At 32.3% G+C, this 22,761-nt stretch overlaps 3 protein-coding genes across 4 annotated transcripts; 1 reads left to right on the top strand and 2 right to left on the bottom strand.

Annotated features, from left to right (window-relative positions):
- The first annotated feature begins 1,023 nt into the window (after positions 1-1,023).
- LOC142550872 (GATA transcription factor 15-like) lies at positions 1,024-2,522 on the top strand. The gene is made up of 3 exons (XM_075659915.1): positions 1,024-1,493; positions 1,586-1,723; positions 2,058-2,522. Exons 1-3 carry the CDS (start codon positions 1,473-1,475, stop codon positions 2,352-2,354), a joined length of 456 nt encoding a protein of 151 aa, XP_075516030.1. The 5' UTR covers positions 1,024-1,472; the 3' UTR covers positions 2,355-2,522.
- Positions 2,523-4,118: 1,596 nt separating this feature from the next.
- On the bottom strand, positions 4,119-7,903 carry LOC142551301 (two-component response regulator ARR1-like). The gene is made up of 6 exons (XM_075660456.1): positions 7,364-7,903; positions 6,701-6,853; positions 6,215-6,601; positions 5,985-6,061; positions 4,742-5,833; positions 4,119-4,659 (listed from the first exon to the last, which is right to left on the bottom strand). Exons 1-6 carry the CDS (start codon positions 7,521-7,523, stop codon positions 4,591-4,593), a joined length of 1,938 nt encoding a protein of 645 aa, XP_075516571.1. The 5' UTR covers positions 7,524-7,903; the 3' UTR covers positions 4,119-4,590.
- Positions 7,904-15,743: 7,840 nt separating this feature from the next.
- Positions 15,744-19,361, bottom strand: LOC142551300 (uncharacterized). Of its 2 annotated transcripts, none has more exons than XM_075660455.1 (6): positions 18,784-19,361; positions 17,703-17,914; positions 16,879-17,149; positions 16,668-16,753; positions 16,492-16,583; positions 15,744-16,234 (listed from the first exon to the last, which is right to left on the bottom strand). In XM_075660455.1, exons 1-6 carry the CDS (start codon positions 19,039-19,041, stop codon positions 16,035-16,037), a joined length of 1,119 nt encoding a protein of 372 aa, XP_075516570.1. In that variant the 5' UTR covers positions 19,042-19,361; the 3' UTR covers positions 15,744-16,034. The 2 variants fall into 2 exon arrangements, with proteins under 2 accessions (XP_075516570.1, XP_075516569.1); XM_075660454.1 differs by having other exon boundaries at positions 15,744-16,240; positions 18,784-19,359.
- Positions 19,362-22,761: the final 3,400 nt, after the last annotated feature.

The following is a 22,761-nucleotide window of genomic DNA, read 5'->3' as shown; positions in this document are numbered from 1 at the left end:
TTCAATGTTATTTTTGAAGAAATTTATCATTTATAACTATATAATTACAATAAATTACTTTTAAATAGACAATTAAATTTTTAATATTAAAATATTCATATTAATTTTACCTGTTGTGACTACGAATGTAGATATGGTGGTTTCAATCAAATAAGTGATGATTGGATTAATGATTGTTCAATGTTTATGTAGAAAAATATTTTAATAGTTACAATGAAACTATAGTACAAAAGTTTCAAAATACAAAGACTTGAAAATGTCAATTGTAAGATAATTATTTTATAGTGCTTAATGATTAATTGATTAGAAAATACATATATATTTTTTAGTTTATTAATTATAGTATATTTTTGCTACACTTAATCAAGATACTAACTCTGCTCCAGCTACATATAGATATTTATTACTTTCATAGATAAAATCAGAACTTTGAACCTTCGACACGCGCGCGCACACACACACATATATAAATTAGGGGGAAAATCAAGATTTGTCACGTTGATTGCTGATCATATATAAATTGGACAATAACTTCAAGATTTGTCACGTTTATTTCTGATCGCTGATCACCAAGTTCTTGGGATTCAAATGAATTCGATGTAATCAAATTTTACTCAAAATTTTTATATTCAATCAAAGTCAATTATCAACATCATAACAAAAAAAAAAAAAAAAAAAACTAGTATCTTCGATCCAAATTTTTATTAGATTTAACTCGATACATTTCATCTTAGCTCGATAATCGAGCTCCGTTGAACATTGATTCGAAGTATAACCATCGTTCGTGAAGTCGTTCAAAATGCAAAATCAATTGAAACCATATTATTTTGGATTTGGGAAAATTAATTCGATTTCAAAAGGGAGTGAGGTGAAATCTCATTGAAAAGAGCACTGCCTACATTGGCGCCTATTTTTTTGCAACAAATTGGCGGGGGTGGGCGACGGGGGAACCCAACCCCATTTTCGTCTTTTCGCTCTCCGCGCGCCCATTTAGGGTTTTTGTAAACACCCATATATTTATACAAACCCCCAAATCAAAAATTTCACACTCAGCCACAACTTCCTCTCTCTGGAATCGATCCTCTTCCGAAAGAGATTGCGGCGTATATTCTTCATATTCACCCATCAACAAATACTTCCCTTTCTCTCTCAATCCTCGCATGCATGTCCGGAGAAGGTTGGAAATCATGGGTTTTAGTCCATTTCTCCTTCAGCTGATGTCCTCCTGATCATAGTTCAGGATCGGATTCATGTGTGTGTGGTTTTTTGGGTGAATTTTTCTGTTTCCTGATCTGGGTTTAGCTTGGTTTAGAGCGTCCTTTTCCCTTGTATGATTTTTCTTGGAACAGCTTGTTTAGGGCTATGATCCTAGGTGGTGCTGCTGCATTTGTTTGATCGAACCAACTTGGTATCTTTTTTGGTAAAAACTGTACATTTGGGGTCGTTTTAAATCTCCGATCTTGGGCTTGAAGATGCTGGATCATAGTAATAAAGTAAGTGATCATCATCAATCGTTTCATTCATTTGACTTCACTTTGATTCTTTTATTTATTTATTATTATTTCTAAAATGATTTTGGTTACAGGGAATGGAATCCGATGAAACGAAGAACCAAACAGTGAACGCTGATAGCGCCTCATCCAGTGGCACAAATATCAAGACTTGTGTAGATTGTGGCACCTCAAAAACCCCACTTTGGAGAGGTGGTCCTGCAGGCCCTAAGGTATATACATACATACATTTTTTCGGATTTTATTATTGTTTGGTGTATAGTTGTTTTGGCTTCTTTCTCTTTTTATTTGTGGATTTTAGATGTATTTGATTCTTGATAGTATTTGACTAGACACTAATCAACAAAAAGATCTTATCTTTCCAACTTAGACAATTACCCATTTTCCCCCTTTTGGAGAAAAATCAACCATTTTGAGTATTTGGGTCAATATCCATGTGAAACGATCTTGATATCTATAGAAACCAAAATTATGATGCCCTGCCTGCCCACAGTCTGATATGTATGTATGCTTATGGGCCTTTTGTTGTTGTTGTTTTGCCTGCAGTCACTGTGCAATGCATGTGGGATCAAAAGCAGGAAAAAGAGGAGATCGTTGACTGGTGCCGCCATTAAAGAAGACAAGAAACCCAAGAAATCTAAAAATATTCAAAATGGGAGGAGCAGTGGAGGAGGATGCGACACCAGCAAGATTAAATTTTCATCGAAGAACAGATTTTGGGGATTTGACAGGGATTTGGTGTTGCAGAGGCCGAGATCAAATACTAATCAGAGAAGGAAATTGGGAGAGGAAGAACAAGCTGCATTTCTTTTAATGGCTTTGTCATGTAGCTCTGTTTATTGAAACCGAGTTGTGCTAGCAGCTGTTATTGTTGTACCTTTTGTTTTTTCGACTTATATTTTTTTTCTAGTTTAAGATAGTTCTAGTAGGCTTTTCTATTTATTTATCTTTGAAGTTCATAAATGTAATTTGCTCCAATTTTTGTTTGGTGTTTGGGAAAAAAAATCAAATTTGTGTGTGTGTGTGTGTGTGTGTATTACAAATAAAAATGATGTGACATAATTTTCAAAATTGTAGATGAGTAACCTTAGATTCATGATCATTAATCAAGGCGAAGGAATTATATGTTAAATTAATATTTCTGAAGTTTTTATATTGTTAGTGCGACATTGGAGACGGTCTAAAACTCATAGTGACAGCTTGAAAATCAATATAGAGCACAAAACTTAAATTAAAATATTGAATTTAGAAAACGATATAAAGATGTAAACGGATCGAATTGAATATGATGAAAAGTTGAAAAATTGAATTTGGTTTGAATTAGTTTTGATCTGAGTTAAAGTTTGATTCATAGTTCGAAGATTTTAAATTTTTTGTTTGAATTCCGTTCAATTAAAGCTTGAGTTTGAATTCGGTTCGAAAGATTCGAACACGTTCGTGAATCATTTGAATTATTGTACAAAAATATATAATATTATATAATATTAATAAATATTAAAATTCGCGAACAATCGAACAAAATAATTTGGACTCAAGTTCGACTAAAAAACTTCAAAGATGTTCGAGTTCAGCTCGAATTCAATAAATTCAAAAACCAATCAAATATTTTTCGAACCGATTCGAACAACTCGCAAACTTATTCAGTTCATTTACACAACTAGAGTCTCAACCCTCTCCTTTTTGCCCCTGATAATCATAAATTAATATCATGAAACCAGCTGTAAAATGCGGTCAATGATGTAAAATCATAGAGTTGCCATTCTTTGCCCGATTAATCGAAATAATTGGGTGGTAAAATATATACCCGAAAAGTTTATAATAATTAGACAGATAATATCATACATAATATATAATTGTCACAATTTCTAATATATTATATGAACAATAAAACAAAATTTCCACAATAAATTTATGGATAAAAAATCTTCTTTTAAAATGTTAAAACTTTTGTAATTTAATCTTAGTGAAAATTGCAATTTTAATTTGATATATTTGTATGTTCATAATTTTGATTATTTATACCGACAAATTTCGTTTTTAATGTTGTATCTTTCAAGTTTTTGTAATTTTAGTTATTTTTCAATAAGAGTCCTTCTGTGAAATATGAATAAGTCAACATAATAACAACTTCATGTGAAAAATTACTAAAACTAAAAAAAATAAACAATAAAACCAAAGATAACATTAAAACTAAAAATTGATCATACGGATGACTAAAATCGTAAAGAAACGAACACACGTGACTAAAATTATAGTTTGTATATTTGATAATTTAGTATAGAAACAAAACGAACCATGTACATGACATAAACCATGTCTATTTTCCTTCTATTTATTTATTTTTGAGCAAGTGAACATGATCATAATATGTTTTATACCATATCGAACAACATATAGTCTTTTAAATCGACCAACTTTCCTCCACATCTATTTAGAAGAAAATGATATTCATAGGACATCATGCTGATATCTCAGGTGCAGACTTGTTGAAATAGTTCGACACATTGTTCGGAATAGGATGGTGCCGAAAGAGATTTAAATCCAAACATTAATCGATCATCTATTAGCGCTTTGGTAATTTAAGACTTGACAAAGGAGATAAGGAGATTCATGGTCACAAAATATGCATCTTGACTAATAAAAATTCATCAAACTGTATCGAAATGAAATCCTAAACAAAGTATTGTCTTGTTCGAACAAAGAAGAATCAAAACTTTCAGTAAAAAGTTTGGGAACTTTATACCCACAAACTGAAAAGATGAGCACTCGTAATAATGCATGAAACTTTCACAATCTTTCCATGAAATAATGTCCTTAACTACAATCACCTAATCTAAACTAATCAACATGCATGCTTCGTGTATCATGCTCGTTTACCCTTTGATATTTCCACCAGATCGAATGCTCAGATCCTGTATTTTCTTTATTTTGCAAGAAAGAAGCTCCAAACATGTATCCAAACTAAATAAGTAGGAAAAAAGAGTAAATCCTATTTCTGCGAGCACAAAAGAAAGGAAGGTCAATATTCAGCTCTACCTGCAAGTATGTACAAGTTCTTCGATGAAGCATGAGAGTCATGCTACGGAGGAAGGGTCTCCAAATGGTATCCACCAAAGCCAAACTCGCCTTCAACATGGCTGGTCCCATCCTGCGGATGGAAAAAACAATATTCGAATTAGAATTATCTAGCGACTAATTTAAAGAATCTTAATGTAAGATGCAATGCAAACCTGTTTCAGAAGTGCACTCATGAGGTCATCTTCTTGAATATATTGTTCGGGGAAGAGACTGTTTTCAAAGCCCATATTATATAGTCTTGCATCCTCATTTCTCAACGAATTTTCAGGTAGGGATGAGTTAACAACGGGACTCTTACTTTGCCCTTGCACATTCTTCGGGTTGGAAGAAAAACCTTGTTGAAATAAAGTTGACGGAGAAATGCCAAGAACTCCTCGTGCATTAGAATGTTGGGGAGATTCGAAAGTTGATCCCGCGTTTTGCAAACCCCAATCTTGGGTCATGTTCATATTTAACTCATTGAAAACACCGTGACTAGGAACAAAAGCTCTAGGCCCTCTTATTTCAGACTTCATGTCTTGGAACATCCCTTTAGAAGTGAGGGTGGAAGTTCCTGAATTGCCAAGGAGAGAGATGCTGTTATTTGGGAACTCGGTGATTAGACCTGCGGCATTCGAGGGGGCTGAAAAAGATGTATTTACTGGCCCCTGAACATTGTCTATTCCATTTCTGCCCAATACCGTACTGGGTATTGCAGTTGACAAAACAGATTGAACTACATTTGCTGGAAGATTCGAAACATGATTGCCTCTGACGGCAGCATTTAAACTTTGACCATTTAGACCTTGAATCCTCGACTGTTGAAGTTGAACCATCTGATTCATCGGAGGATTATTTTGTACTGCCGATGAATGGATATGCATATTCATGTGACCAAAAGTTGATGCAGATTGTCGTAACGAAGCAAGCTGCTTTGAATCCATAGTTGTTGGGATTCCATGAATTAAGTCGATTTGCTTGCTATTATTGTTTGGTTTTGGGTTTTCGAAGTTGAAGATGTTTCTATGATCATCCAGGGGCAGTGATACCGAAGTTTTGGTAGCAGTCCTGCCAAGTACTGCTGCTTGGATTGAAGCAAGATTCTGCGGCTGGAGTTGTCTGGCAGCAGCAAGGCTTTGAATATCGACACCACTGAATGGAGATACAGGCCCAAATGGTGGATTTGGGGGTCCCATAAAAGAGTTATCGAGTCCAATCGAGGGTTGTGATGGATCACTTAGCCTTTTAAGGTAGAGCCGATATTTCTGCATCAATTGGCTGTATAAGTTAAATCCTCCCGAGGGAAGAAGATAAAGTGTTTGAGCTATAACAAATTGAAGTAAAAAAAAAATAATAAAAAATAATTCAAGATCGGTTTTAAAGACTGGAAAAGATAGCGAACAAAATTGTTCGAACCTGAAGATGGCTTGCAACGTTCTCTCTGGTAAGAGTGGGAACATTCATCAACTCCAAAATTTTCTTAGGAACAGCCTCTGCATTCATTGACAGAGTAGGAACATAGCACATCAAATTACATAATACAAAATCTATGAATTTTCTAAAGCACAGACACAAGTAAACAAAGACAAAACAGCCCAAACAACTAAAAAAACTAGGAAAACAAGAGAAATGGGGAAGATCCATACTTTCAAGGCCAAGTTTATTCACAGCATCCATAAATTTCAGGTGGAGTTCAGATGACCATACAACACGAGGTTTCTTATGGGCTGACACATCGTCACGTTCTTCTGCATCATCATCTTCCTCATCCTTTCTTTTCTTCGAATTCCTATTCTCTTCATTAGCGGAAGAAGAGTAGTCGCCATCTTCTAATATTTTTTGTTTTTGGTCTCCATCTTCCACACCTCCCGAATTTTCAAAATCCATATCCTTGCCCTCATGCTTCTTTTTCCGAACCACGTGCTGCCATATGTTTTTTAACGCTTCCATACGAACTGGTTTTATGAGATAATCACAAGCACCATGAGTAACACCCTTCATCACAACATCTTTACTGTCATCTGCTGACATCACTAAACACGACAAAACAATAACTCAGAACAAAATACATGTAGTCTATTCATTCCTGATTACATTTAATCCATACACAATAAGAAAACAGCCCTACTTACTGATAACAGGCAAGTCCATCTCAAGCCCAACTTGCTCTAAAAGTTTAAAACCATCCATATCTGGCATGTGGACATCGCTTATAACCACATCAAAACCATTTTTGTTATCCCTTAGATACTGCAATGCAAGCTCAGCACGGTTGCATTTGGTAACTGAAAAAAAATCCAACAAGTTTAGCTATAACATATCAGCCCGATAAATGTAGATGGGCAATAAAGGTTATTTTCCACCCCCTTATTGAACCAATGGAATTTAGATAGCATCAGCACAACTAAACACCATTGAATCTCAAAATCTGCAAAAGATCTAAACTCAACCAATCAACCTAATATTTTGAACAATTAATTAGAATAAATCCCACAATTTCATAAACCAAACTCTATGCCTGTTCTGGTCAACCACGCAATTTAAAACATTCAAAATCAAAATCCCGAAAATTAAATAGCAGAAACATCAAGTTTTCATGTAATCAAGATCTACAATAACCAGACAGATAAAACCTCGGACACACGAACATTCTGAACTTTTAAGCAACAATAATCCGCAAAATATGACAAAAAAAAAAACAGATGAAGTGCCCCTAAAGAGGGAAAAAAACACAGTCACAATCACACACAAACAAACAAAACACGCAGAAGTGTGTGTTTTTATAAATAAATTACCTTCGTAGAGACAATTTTTAAGCATCTTTTCCATGATCCTGAGACAAGCCGGGTCATCATCCACTACAAGAACCCTAAGACCCGCCGGAAACTGGTCGGTGAATCCATTGCCGGACTTCAAAGTACTCGCAAAAAACATGGGTTTTACTTCAAGACTCATGTTTTCTTCGAAATTGAAAAAATAAATCTTCCTGTTACATGCAAACAACAAAACCCAAATGGGAAATTAAAGCAACCGTGTCTTCTAAAAATTCCAATGCATGGAATCAAGTGTTTGTGGCATGTGATTCTACATTAAGTTCATGAAAATCCAGTAAACTACAGGGTAAGATTAGAAAGAGGAGGACAAAAGGGACTGAATTGTTTAAAGTTCGAAAATTTTTATTGATTCCTGTAGGGTTTTTTTTTAATTGATTCCTATAGGGTTTTGTGAAACATAGGAAAAAGGAAACAAGAACAAGAACAAAAAAAAGAAAGAAATTTGCATTTTAGCCAGCGAGTTCTCGAAATTGAAGGCATTGCCTTAGTTTTAATGCGTTTCTTGAATTAGTTCTTCTCTATAATTTTATTTATTTATAAAAATAATTTTAATTTATTAATTTATTATTATTAATTAGTCCAATGGCCAATCCCTTGTGTGGATCCAACTCATTTGTTCATTTTTTTTAATGGTAAATTTGGATTTTAGATTAAATTTGAAAATTTGGACATTAAATTGTGATAATCTTTTACACAATTTGATATCAATCAAAGGATATTCTTACCATAATAAAATTAAAATTTCCTCTTAAGAAATATAAAACTTACTTATTTAAATTTAACAAACTTATTTATATTAAATCATTTCGATTTGCTAATCTTTTAAATTGAATGACTCCAATTATATTAATGTCAACACATGTTTACTCTTACATTTTTAATCCAAAATACCTTGGACTTAAATTCTCACATTTAATTTCGATTGAAAAAAAATCATATATTAAAATTCGATTTTTTTTAAAAAAAAATTAGGGAGAAATGAATTTGGTCAAGAGTAGGTATCTTGTGAGACGGTCTCACGAATCTTTATTTGTGAAACGGGTCAACCCTACCGATATTCACAATAAAAAGTAATAATTTTAGCATAAAAAGTAATACTTTTCATGGATGAGCCAAATAAGATATTTGTCTCACAAAATACAACCCGTGAGACCGTTTTACACAAGTTTTTGCCTTTGGTCAAATATTTTTTTAAATTGATTTTTTTTTCCATTTATAATATTATTTTTAAGTACATTTATAATCTTATTTGACTTTGTTTCAATCTTTTACATTTGCAAATAATACATGATGTCTCGAACGTGACAATATTCAAAAACTATATAAATAAATGATCCAATGTACATTACAATAATTTATAAAATAACGATCATATTTTGAAATCGAAATTTATAAAAATTTATATATCGAATTTTTCGCAAAAATTTCATAATTAAATTAAATATTTTTAAAATAAAAATGCGAAGTGAGTAATATATATATATATATATATATATATATATATATATATATATGTATATGTACGTTCGACCACTAATTAATTGAGATAGTTGACCTCAATTAAACAACGTCCTTAAATTTAATAAATTATTTAATTCCAATTTGATTTCTTAAGCAATGATTAATTAGGTGTTAAGCACGTGGTATAATTCATTAATCATATTATGTGACAGCAAAGGCTTCACAATTTGCATTTATTGGGCAAGTTTCACTTAAGGATTGAATTGAGATTCTATGTTTGAAAATTATATTCTCAAAATTTTAAATATGAGTAGATCTCTCGTGAGACGTCTTACGAATTTTGATCTGTGAGACCGGTCAACCCTACCGATATTCACAATTAAAAATAATACTCTTATCATATAAAGTAATACTTATTCATGGGTGATCTAAGTAAAAGATCTGTCTCACAAAATATGACCCGTGAGACCGTCTAACACAAGTTTTGTCAATAATAAATATAAAATTGGTCAAACGTGTAACAAAAAAAAACCTTAGAAAGAAACACTATAAATAATTAAATGACAATATTTTTCTTTGAAAAAACCCATTTTACGAATTCTCATACAATAAAAACCCAACATGCAAGAATTAATACTTTCTCCCGAAAACATTCTTAACTTTTATGTCTAAATATGTCTAAATAATAATATTTTTGTCCCGATTATATAAACTTGTTTTTTCCACACAGATGAATAAATTCATCAGAAATATCGGTAATACAAACACGTTTTCAATTTTACGCTTTTTGAAGGAGTGCTTATATAAATAATTTGTTATCTTTTCAATAGTTAGTTAATTTAAAAACTCCAAATTAAATAGAAGTATATTAGGAAAAAAATATAAGAAATATTGTTAAATATGGATACATGTCTATTTATTTGAGAAAAAACAAAAAAAAAGAAAGTTGATTTATATAATTGGGACGGATATAATATTATTGTTATTAAGTTGACTAAAAAAATTAATTTGATTGAAAGAGCATTTTTATGTAAAAACATAGATTAATAGGATTATTGGGATAAAATTAAGACCATTTTAATGATGATACTTAGTGTGGATATGAGTGTATTCTATTTAGGAGATTTAATAACTTTTAATTACTTTTGCAGATTTTAAAAATATAGAGATATTCAATCAAGACTTTGGCATACTCTATAAAAATCTATTGGTATTCAAAATAGAATTTTATAGAGTTTTCAAAAAATTAAGTGATATACTGATATTCAACATTGATTTATAAAAGTTTTATGAAAGTTTAGATATATACAAAATTTAATAATTCCTGGTAATTCATTATCATACAAATATTAAAATATAAAGTACAACTATAAATTGTCAAAAATTGTCTTTGGTTTAACCCAAATATTCAGATGGATTTTTAAAACTCATACATTGATTCTTTCTTTTTCTCTTTTACCTCATATCATATCACTGTTCTTCTCTCCTTTCATCCATCTCTATCATTCTCTCTTACGTCAATACGGAACTATGCACATATTTTCTACTTTTCTTTGTAGGTTTTTTTTGGCTACTTGTTTATTTGCTAATTTTTTAATAGTTTGAAATCATAACCAAAATTACTAATATCATAGATGAGCATTTACCTCCTTGATTTGATCTTCGAGTTTTGGAAAATTGGGATCTTGGTTCTATGTTCTAACTTTATAATCAAATATTTGTCATTTTCTTAAAAAATATAGTTGATGATACGATACAACTACAATATTTTAAATTGTGTAGTAATATAAGAGTCAGGTTTCGATCGGTCTCCTAGGAATGATAATTATTGCATTCCAACAACCTCCTTTCAATAAGTGTATTCTTTGCAATACATATGAATTGAATACATGACATTGGTTGAATATCATTTGTAGGATTAACACATGTCGTTTTAAAAAAAATATATAGTTGATTGTAACAACTCAAACATAGTATTTCGATCATATAACAACTCAAACATAGTATTTCGATTAATCTCATAACAATGATAATTATTACACCACAAGTCTACATCTATTTTGATATTCTGGCATAGATGAGTTTGGGTGAATCAGAATAAGATCATCTTTCCGTGTTTTCTCCAGTAAAAAACATGCCATATGTCATTTAAAAATGCAAGACAATGGAGCCAAATTGTTCTATTTTACTCACGTGTGGTAAAGCGAAACAAACAAATGATAGGATTCAGCACTTCACGCTTTATCAAAATTTATAATTGATGATAATTGTGTAACACAAGCCATTTAAATTGTATTATTCTATGTGACACATTTCAACCGTTCTCTAACAAAAGAAATCTCTCTTGATAATTGCATGCTTTACAATCCATGGAAAACGAATATGTGACCTTCCGATATCAACTGTATGATCAAACACTTATCGTTTTACCAAAAAATATAATTTTTTGTTTCAATATAACTCAAATATTTTAAATCTTACAATAATTCAAGTGTAATATTTCTATCATTATCTAGCAAGTGCTAATTATTGCTCATGTTAGGATTGGAAGAAGTGTTTACATGACAGATGAATAAACAACTCACTAATTTTTCTTTCTTAAATCTGAGTAGCAGTGATCTCAACCGGTGTTAACAGCTGAAATCAAATCTCAACCTTCAAATTTCGATTGAAAACTAAAAGATAGCGTGGAGTCTAGCTGAATATTGTGAGCCGGAATTAAAAATCTGTAAACCACAAATAGTAGATCGACAAGTAAAATGCAACTGAAAAAAAACGCATAGGAATTTTTTATGGAAGTTCGATGGATAATACTCCTCTAAGTTTGTTGGAACATTTCAAGTTTGCGATACTTATTTTGATATTAACAAAAATTTTTATTTTGATTCTAACATATTTACTCATGTGTTAAGTTGAAAACACAAGAAACAAACTGAAACTGAATTTAGTCAAACTAAATTTCTGGCGAGCTTTGGTTTTTAGATGATAACTCTCAACTGAATTATTCAAATAAAAATCCGCCAACTTGACTGATCATAAAACTTAATTCGGAACAAATCGTATTTCACGTCAGTTGAGAATAATTGGATGTTATCTAGGTCTAACTGATCGCTAAATTACCAAAATGATTGCACAAAAACATCAATCAGTTGGGTATGAGCAGTTGCGGTATTTTGGCCATATCGTTCATCTCAGTAATTGGAACGAAGTGATGCAGTATGCGTTGAAAATATAAGACGATGATCTACAAATTATCTTCAGAAGTTAAAAGCCTGAATCGAAGTTTAAGATGATAATAAATGATGATGAAACTACTGGTTCTGTACAAACTGAAATCAACCTTGCTGATTTCAGCACACCAGCTGAAACTGAGCCAACTGAGCAGCTGACCAGCTTAAATTGAACTGTTGAAGCATCTGACCAGCTGAAACTGAACCAGTTGAGCAGCTGACTAGTTGAACTAAAGTACTAGTTGACCAAATTTGACCAGTTTTGGCTCGTAAAAATGTCCAGCAAGACGAATTTGACAATTGCAATTTCAGAAACTTTCCAAACGGTCATATTCTTGTGTCTAACGTATATATCAATGTTGGGGCCTATAAATACAACATCTTGAAGATAAAAAAAGCTTTTGAAGAGGATTTAAAACATGAGCAATTAACATGAAGAAAATCAGCTAGTTGAGTGCACAAGCTCTTGTGTGAAGATACATTTGAGATGTATAATGTAAATGATAAATTCCTCACACGCAATCACTCACATATATAAAAGAGAGTTGAACTTCAAAGATTAGTTAAGTGAGTCTTCGCACAAAGACGTTAAAGTTGTGTATGTAGTCTTCTCACAAAGACGTTAAACTGGTGCAGAGTTGAGTGCTAGGAGTTCAGTTAGGCATTAATGTAAGTCCTAAGCTGAGTGACTTTGTACAAAATGTTGTATAAATCAAAGTCTTCTAGTAAATCTTTCCCAAGAGGAAGAAGGGGTGACATAGAAGAATTTGAAGTCTACTAACATCCATAATTAGTGTCTATTTGTTTATTGCACTTACTTATCATTTCCTTTGTTTTAAAGATGCAATGTTGATGCATTTTATGTGTTTCTCAAATATCAAAATATTGCATATCAAGTGTTTGATAAAATGCTTCAACCAAAATATTTTTACTCATTCAACGTGCATATATTTTAAATACTTTTTACAAAATATTTAATCGGTTACTAGGAAAGATTATTTCAAGTGTTTTCTGCTTGGTTTGAAAACCAAAATCGATTTAGTTCATCGGTGTTCAATATTTCAATAATCGAGTTATTGTAGCTCAATGATTTTCCCCCAACCCGATCCTATCAAAGTCTTTCATTTTTCTGTTTCCATAAGGTTTTCACTAAAAGAATTTGTTTTTTTTACAACTCTTGTAAACACCAATTTCAGTAATACTTATACACCGCCTACTGGAAATTCTTAGCAACGACTTCACACAACAAAAAATTCTTAACAATAAGACACTTTCTATCAATTACAAAACTCACACAAAATACAATATAAACTTTGAAACAATTGTGAATAAATATTCAGCACATACAATTTCAATAATACTTACACACCAATTTCAGTAATACTTATACACTGCCTACTGGAAATTCTTAGCAACAACTTCACACAACAAAAAATTCTTAACAAGAAGACACTTTTTATAAATTACAAAACTCACACAAAATACATTATACAATTTGAAACAATTGTGAATAAATATTCAGCACATATAATTTCAGTAATACTTACACACCAATTTCAGTAATACTTATACACTGCCTGCTGGAAATTCTTAGCAACGACTTCACACAACAAAAAATTCTTAACAATAAGACACTTTCTTTTAATTACAAAACTCACACAAAATACAATATACAATTTGAAACAATTGTGAATAAATAGTAAGCACATACGATTTCTGAAAATATATGACATATTTTTTAAGGTGTGATATAGTATTTTCAACAAAGCTTTGAATCTCTGAAAAAAATAAATAACAGATTGTAGATTTATAGAGAATCTAGACTGTTTGCCGAATCTTGAGATGATCTTTTATGGATGACTTACAACGTTCAAATTCAAACGTCTATAAAACAGTCGTACCGAAGCCATTACCAATAGATGTTATTTGTCATTCGTCTTATTTTCAAATATAATATAAAACAATAAATACTTGTGACATTGACATTCAACGATGAGAATATTTTTTTGTATTTTCTAAACATTATCTAATTATTAGATTACTAATAGAATCTCCTAATCAGATAAGAAAACAATCTGATAATATAAGTGGCTGAAAATAACAATAAAATTATCTGATCACCCAGTGAACATTGTTCCTCCAAGTTCAGTAGACCTTAATAAGTTCTTCTAAAAACAAGTGAGAAATCTATTGAATCACGAACTACTGAAATTGTTTGTTTGTTGAATTTTATTGCTTTCGAATTATTAGTTGTCTTAGACCACATCACCAAAATTTATAATTACTTAACAATACTATTGGTATCAATCTCATGTGTTTGATTTCTATCGATTAAGTGTATCAATTTAAAGAAAGACTGTCAGGGTGGAACATTTGTTCATACTTGTCATAGCAACTAAAAGGTGGCACTTTAGTTAATGTAATATTTAAAAGAATTGAGTTACACAATTATCACAAACTATAAATTTTAATAAAATGACTAATACTCAATAGCTTCATTTTTTTTTAAAATCAGTTTAAAGCCATAATGCAATTTGTGCTTTCAAGTTTTAACTGTTCCTGATCCTGAGGGAAATCTAATAGATATGGTTGCTTAGTTGACATGTCAATTTCTGTATGATTTAATTTCTAGATCAAATTTGAGACCATTTATAAAAATAATTTGGAAACAGATGTTGATTTTAGTTTGTCTTTTCCATGTGTCAAGTAATTAAATTGAGAAATAAGAACCTTGTGAAAAAATAAATATCGAATGCCTTTGATTTGTTTTCACATACTATTTAAAGTTCTACTTGTTTTTTTTACCTTCTATTTTCCTTTTTTTTTTTCTATACCCTAAATTTTGTGTCAGTAGTAGTAGTATTGCATATCAATTTTGTCGAGTACGCCCCGATTTTCACTATATATATTTATCAAATGTAAGTCCTCAACATCTATATTTTTTTTATGCATATTGAGTAAATTTACATGTTAATACAATAACTTGCAATTTACATTAGTCAGATAAACTGTACTGAACAAGTTATGTATAACAGACACATCCGAAAAGATCTTAATTGGAAAAATCGAATTTTTGATCAAATGTTTTTGTAATACGAGATTAAATAGAATAAAAATGTGAAAATTTTCGTGTCCCAAAAAAGTGAAACAAGTTCAAAAAAATCGACAGATCAGCCTCTCGGGTTCTGACACGTGTCACCCCCGACACAACCCTCTTCTCTAAGTACGCAGCACAAAAACCCAATGGACTAATGGGCTAGCCCAGAAAAATACTTGGGCTAAGGCCCATCGGAATGTTTATATGGCCCCATTCTACATCCTTCGATAGGTAATGTCCCTATCAATTGACCTATTCCAATTAATAATTAACAATAATTAGTTCAATGAATGTCAATATCATTGAAAAATTTGGATGATTTGTCACTTTTGTAGATTTAAAAGTCCTCTACAGTTTAGGCTTTTGATTGAGTTAAACAGATAATAAATTGCAAAAAAAGAAAAAAATAAAATTACAATTAATTTTTTTATAAAATTAATGTCCTAAAATATTTTTAATTATTTTTATCTATACAAATATTTTAATAAAATAATTGTTTGAACACATATTTTTTCTTAAAATCAATTTTTAAATTTTTTTGTATAAGCATAACTGAAGTAAGGTGAAACATATATAAAAAAAGGTAAAAGGTTTTATACATGTAATATCGTTCGCCATCATCAATGATCAAATAAAAGTTGTGACTCGTGACAACACCAGTCAAAGACCGGAAACAAGATTAAGCACGACGTCATCTTTGTTTATCGAAGTTCAAATATCCGATAACCAACCTCCATATTTGCATCTGGATGCAAAAGGGTATGTAAATATGTTGCATACTTTCTTGATCATGGTGTTTATAGCCGAATCACGCTTGGACACAACGAGCTTTTCTTTTCAGCTGCTATCTCCGGTGTGACGTGAAATAGGTGTAATCAGGATGATCAACATGCAACGACCTAAGCCAGTTGTCAGCTTCTTGTAAAAGGAAATTGATCTTCTGGTTCCCGTAAGCTCCATTATTGTTCCAGTCGGAGAGTTTGAACTTGTATGAAACGAGTCCAAAGGTTGGAAGTGAGAGTGTGCTGCCAGAATCATGGACCCCTTCACCTATCGGAATATGAAAAGGAGACAATGGGTTATTCTACTGTAGATCGATACCAATAGTACAAGTTCACCACAGCCATATCACTAATCTAATGGTGAATGCAGTTATGGGAATGGCTACTTTGAACTACCTTGGTTCTAGTGTCCTTTTCTACTAGAATTATAATGATGCCGAGCACAAGCCGAGCACAAAAAGAGGATAACAAAAAATAATTGGCAAAAGATGAGAAAACATTCAGGAGAAACAAACTTACTTTTAACAGGTTTTGCAAGGGAATGAAAAGTTAAGAAACAAGCGTCCACATTTTGCAGAGTCGGACCTACTGGTATCCTGTATATGGGGTACCTGCATAATAAAACTCTCTTTAATTTCTGAATGAAACTTCAAAAAATTCAGTACCATACCGTCTACGTTTTACTAAGAACATACCAAGCAACAGAAATCCAGCTTGAGGACGTGAGTTCACAGCTTTTAAGTGTTTTTAGATCAGGAAAACGAGAGGCGAGGATTGACATCTGCAAATACAAACAAATGCCATGTAAGTGAGAGAAAAATTAGAAGAACGACGAAGTTTCAAAAAATAAAATAAAATAAAATTAGAAGAACGATCCACGATGGACGACAAATTTATAGGACTCGCCTTATCAGCCAAGGGTTCTCGATGAAATGGAACTTCCCTTGCAAAGTACTCAAAAATAAGTAGATCAGGAGGGACAGTGATATCAACGCCATAAACTGATGACCCCACAAAAGCATTGTTTCTTCCAGCATATTGATCGTGTCCTTGGACAGTAGCGTTCTGATGGTTCTGAGCCTGAGCATTATTAGCCACACTATCAGTTCCACATTCACTGTCACCATCACTACTAGTCTCCCTGGACGAATTACCATCACTCTCCTCACCAGGTCTCCTGTTTAAACGTTAAAACTAAGTGAGCACTATCCAGCAGCACTCAAGATACTTTAAAATGATAACATGGTCATTGAAAAGTATACAAATTTCAAGTGTCTAAACAAAAAGGTAGATTTTAAAAAATCAAAATGTCGTCTTTACCTCTACATTGTTCTATGTTCAACACATCAATATACCACAAGCTATCGACATACTTATTTCAATTGAAACGAACCACCTAGTGTTAAACACAAAACAAACTCCTTAATTTGTAAAACATGTCATTATTACCATTTACCTCTACAACTGTTCTACATTAAATACAACAAAATGCCACAAGCTATCTACATACTTCCTTCTTCAATTGGAAGTCAACCATGTCATGTTATACACGTTTAACTCCCTAATTGTATAATGTATCTAGTAACGTGATGTTCAATGTAAGGGTTTTATACTAGCAGTTGAAAATATTTTGGTCCACCTCACGTGCAAAATGGAAAAAAAATTAAAAATTATGTCAGTACAAAAATAATTTCAAAAGTTGCTCAGATTGAGGGATCATAAAACCTCACCTTTGCTCCATAATAGGTTTCGATGGATCTACATACAATTGAATACCAGAAAGGAACGGCACATAATATTGGACAACAGCATCACTCCCATTCAACACCAGTGGAACTGCAGCTCCATAAGCACTCCACTCTCTAAAAAATTCCCAAAGATCGCCAAGAATAAAGTATGGGTTGAAATCACCATCCCGATTTCTCCATGACCTCATACTTGTCTGCGGATTCCAAATGCACTAAGTTAGAGCAATTAAATTTTCCACAATCACTTATTAGTATATCATGGTGAAATAAATAGTGGAAATCCTAAAAAAATTGTACTGATAGTCTAATAATTTACTGTGTCAGAAGCTGTAAAAAATTTTTTTTGGCAATTCATAATACTCATGCCTCCTTCACATTAATAAACCTTAGCAAACAGAACGAGAAAGTAATATTTGAAGAAAGGGATAACGACAAATACAAGCAATTATGGGTAGACAGAAGATGAATTCTTTTATAACGACGATGTTACTCCAACTGTCTTCTAGAGTTGTGAACACAAACCAATGATTACCTGTTAATTTCATATTTTAAGGTACATTACAGAAATAAAACAGAAAAGTATATGAAACAAGGATAAAGGTTTGTGTTTTTAGCAGTTCTATTCAAGAGAAGACCTAAAGAATCTCTCCTTCACGCAATTACTTTGGTTTTTATCCCAGTAATCTTTAGCGCTGAACTTCAGAAATAACAAGACCACCTCAGTCCTGTCAAAATAATTATACTTCAAGATGCAAAACAGACGCCCGAAAAATCAATTATAAAGAGGCATAATTTTCAAGCAGTGAAACTTGAAGAGTGCCTAAATCTATCCACAAAAACCTTCATTAACAAAAAGTGATTTCACAACAAACACCAACAAAAATTCTCAATTAGATTCTAGAAACAAAACATTGAACAATGTATAAATGTTAGCATGATAAAGAACACAAAACAAAACAAACCCACACTAGCTAGCATAGCTCTCGTTGATTAAAAGCGATAAAAATCACTTGTGGAAAAGAAAATTAATTAATTTTATCACTGAAAAGTGAATCAAATTTACCCTAGGAAAATGCTGAGCTGGCACAAAAGGGATGGTATGCTCGAGGAACCGATCCAAATTGGTTTTTTCATCTGAATCCGATTCCGAATTTCTCCTCCCCAACACTGTTCTAGACGGGGATGTAGATGAAATTGGAGACTTCGAATTCAATTCTTGCTGTTTCTGCTGCTGCTGCTGCTGCTGCAGCTGATTGAACCTTCTCAACGCCGGTGGACTGTAGTACAATCTTTCCTCCCCTAATCTCCTCCTAGCCGACATTCTGCGCCTCAATTAATCACACACCAAACCCGAATTTCTATTTATCGTCTGTTCGTAAAAGTAGATACAGATGCCAAAAAAAAACTTCTTGGTTCAATTGGGGATTTCACAACTGCGTAGCTCTTATCGATTGGAAACAATCACGGGTTTTAAGTGAAATGGAAGATTTTGATTTAGGGTTTTTGAAGCTTGGGTTTTTGTTTGAAATTTTTTTCCGAGAGGAGCAACTGAAGCCGCGAGAGAGGAAAACACATCGATTAAGAAGGTTCGCCGCTGGTGCAGTGCGCCTCTGCTCCACTCAATTACCCAAATTGGCCTCACCACCCTTCATTATTTTCATTTCTGTTTTCAGTAAGAAATCTATATATTATACTATTGAAAGATTCATGGAACGATGAATTGTTTAATTTGGATGTCACAATCGTGCATTTTTTTTTTATTTAATCTTTACATTTTGGATTTAAAAATTGTTGTTTGAGATCTAAAAATGATGTACTTCAGATATCGGTTTGATCATTCTCGGAAAAGCATATCGTCGATTTAAACATGATTGACGTCTCATGCTCAACATCGTTAACACAGAATAGGGCAATGACCTTCTCTTTCTGGGGCACCAAACTCTAATCTTAGGCCCTAAATAAATTTTTCAGTATAAATTGAATATCCTCAAATTCAATCTCTGGAGTTATCTGCAGATTTGAAATTTCTGATCTTATATCTCCGATCTCCCCCTGCATAACAGAGCATATAGGTAAGCATTCCGTAGTCTCTTAAGAAATAGTTCGTTTTAGTAGTCAATACGTAGATTTCCAATGTTCTTTGGATGGTAAGCTCATCCTGATAATCATGAGAACGACAAATGTTTCTCTGTAACATGATATATTGGGAAAAGTAAGAAGCCGATATATCAAGAAAGATCAAATAGATAAAGAAATATACGTTTTTTTAACTGTAATTGTTTGTTACAATTAAGTGTAGAACACAAGAATTTATTTCAAACTTGAGATCTCAATGTCAGATGACTTATATGTCATCGATGGAACCATCATAGATTTTATATTGGAAAATAAATATGTTTCTATCTTTAAATACTCATATATCTCAAAAGTGAAATTCGAGCGACCGCTTTCATACATATATATTTTCAGCTTACATTTGGTTTCTTCTACTATCCCTGATTTGAGCTCGAATAGGTTTTTAGTTGGGAAAATTATTGGCGCCCTTTCACATATCTATTTATGTTTTCAAAATACCGACAAGCTAGGAGATCGGAATTTTCTGAGCGACGTTCACCAACAAATTCATACCACAACTAAAATTTTGATGACCTTAAATAAAAGTCCAAGATCAATATTCACGTGTAAAAGAACGATTTTAATGTTAGAGTAGGTGGCCAACGAGCCAAATTGTAGCTTAGACTTTATTGGATATTGTGTAAATACAATATTTATTTTAATAATATTTACGATTTTATTCAATAATATATTTTACTTTATTTTTATATTCATTTAAGCTGCATAGAAAATGACCTTGAATATCATATGATAATTTGATGTCATACATCTGACGATGATCATAAATTCATTTATTAGTTATTGTATATTCTAAATATGTTTCTAGTCGATTCAGCCGTCTAAAACGAAGATGAATATTGCTCGAGCTTGAGACTAACATTTATGATGTGATGTACCACATTTGATTGGTACGGACATGGAGATGTCAAAAAATACCGATGAGTGATCATATGATGAATTACTGAACAACCCTCCATCAGAATTTACAAGTGGTTATCATTTATCGAGTAGATTAAGTCGCGGTTATGGTTGTACAACATTAGTCCTTTGACCCAAGACAACATCGAGATTGTACATACTAACACTGTCATTTGACTTGTTTACCGACTCCACAAGGGTCACCAGGAGGAAAGGTTGGATGTAGTTTCAACATACATAGGAGCTAGTGCAATGTAATTGGGAATTCATTGCTCACTCATGTGTGTAGATATCATATGTGGTCTGATGAGTTAGAGTGTAAGAAATCTCTGGCCAGAATATGAGTTGTGCTTTAAGATGCTTTCATAGTTACATACACAATGCCACTACTCTTACTTGAATATATATTATATCGTTATCGAATTCATTTGCAACTCTCGATACACCAAGGATTACAGATTCGATCGAGATATATGAGTTGAAAGGACCGTACTGTATGCTAATCATAGCTTATTGGTTATTACATGCACTATCAGTGATATTTAGGAGATCATGAGGTGATGCTACTAGACGCTCTTATCATGATCCGATACAAAAAATCTGACCCGAGTTCTGACGTTCTTGATCAAGAGATTGATGAAAAGAATGATGTCAACTAGGGAAGCCGAGGAAGGACAAATGTTGTCCCGAATAAAATGAAATTATGAACACACGACTATATGTACCCTTGAACTATCAAGGGTCACACAAATATTGGATTTTGTATTCTCGTTGAGATAATCAAATTCAAATAGTTGAATTTGATAACTTAGTTTGCTGAAAATCAAACATATTGTTTATAAAATAATTTATAAGTAGATTACATATTTAGAAGTTGTAGAAGTTTGCTTGACTGTTAATTTTGAGAGGAGAATGCAGTTGTCTAATTCAATGAAGAATTTCTAAAATAGTCAGCTGCTAAAAATAAATCAGTGAAAAATTTCGAAATTTTCATTTTTCATTGTAATAACGAGATTGTACCGTCGTCACTTTTCATTATCTATGGATTGATAATTAATTAAATAACAGTCGTTTAATTATATAATGTATTGTCAAAACTTGAAAAACTACAAGGGATTTTTGAAAAACAAAAATATGATGATATAATGCTATAAGGATTGAGAATAAAAGATAAAGAGATAATAAATATGGGTTAACATAAGTTGATAATATACAACCTAGAAAATCTAGTCTTGGATAATCTAGACTTGATCTTCTCTATCTTACATCAAGAAGCTCAATCACCTTGAAGAACAAGTCTTTGGCCGACCTCCTCCACAAGCACCACTGTGCACCACTGCAGCCCTGCCGTGACCAGTCGCCACTTCCGGATTTTCGAATTTCCGTGATCAATTCTCAACGTACAAATTTCATACAGACCTCTAATGTAATCTAAACTGTGGATACATCTTTCAATCATGGGCTTGATTAAGAGGATTGAAGAATGAAGAAGATCCAATAGATCGTTCGTAGAGACTTATAAGAAGGACTATGTTTGCTAATATCTGAATAGTTTGGTGTAAAGCGTTTAGAATGAAAAAGTAATAAACTCTAAATATCCTATCTATGGATTTGAATCATAAAATTTATTTAAAAATTTTAAACTTCGGTTGCGTCTTGGGTACAAGAAAACGATACTCCAACAATGATATCAAAGCCTAGGTTCTCGTTCATATGATTCGTATTGTTAATTGTTTAAATCATATTAGTAAGCTATTTCTAACCGTGTTTGAAATTCCAGAAAAAAAATTGCATCCCCTGAAAATATTATTTTCGAAAAAAATATATATTTTCTGTTGCTGCTCGAAATCTTTCAAGTGACGTTACCCAGAAGCATGGTCAGTGCAATGCTTGTGATTTTTTAATCCAAAATAAAATAAAATTAAGGCCTCAGATAGGGAAGCGCACAACCCTACTCGAGAGAGGCAGCCCCCGGCTGCTGCCCGAAGTGTTTGGGCAGCAAACGGGG

The sequence above is a fragment of the Primulina tabacum genome, chromosome 7, assembly GCF_025594145.1.
Source record: "Primulina tabacum isolate GXHZ01 chromosome 7, ASM2559414v2, whole genome shotgun sequence".
NCBI classification, from domain to species: Eukaryota; Viridiplantae; Streptophyta; class Magnoliopsida; order Lamiales; family Gesneriaceae; genus Primulina; species Primulina tabacum.
Note: the sequence above shows the minus strand (reverse complement) of the source record. Positions and strands in the feature narration are given on the sequence as shown.

Coding starts and splice junctions, on each gene's coding strand:
- LOC142550872 (XM_075659915.1), top strand. CDS start 1,473: ATGCTGGATCATAGTAATAAA. Junction 1,494..1,585: donor TGCTGGATCATAGTAATAAA/GTAAGTGATCAT, acceptor TTTTGGTTACAG/GGAATGGAATCCGATGAAAC. Junction 1,724..2,057: donor GTGGTCCTGCAGGCCCTAAG/GTATATACATAC, acceptor TTTTGCCTGCAG/TCACTGTGCAATGCATGTGG.
- LOC142551301 (XM_075660456.1), bottom strand. CDS start 7,523: ATGAGTCTTGAAGTAAAACCCATGTTTTTTGCGAGTACTTTGAAGTCC. Junction 6,854..7,363: donor TAAAAATTGTCTCTACGAAG/GTAATTTATTTA, acceptor ATTTTTTTTCAG/TTACCAAATGCAACCGTGCT. Junction 5,834..5,984: donor ACGTTGCAAGCCATCTTCAG/GTTCGAACAATT, acceptor CAATTGATGCAG/AAATATCGGCTCTACCTTAA.
- LOC142551300 (XM_075660454.1), bottom strand. CDS start 19,041: ATGTCGGCTAGGAGGAGATTAGGGGAGGAAAGATTGTACTACAGTCCA. Junction 17,915..18,783: donor CAGCTCAGCATTTTCCTAGG/GTAAATTTGATT, acceptor TGGAATCCGCAG/ACAAGTATGAGGTCATGGAG. Junction 16,241..16,491: donor CCTTGCAAAACCTGTTAAAA/GTAAGTTTGTTT, acceptor ATATTCCGATAG/GTGAAGGGGTCCATGATTCT.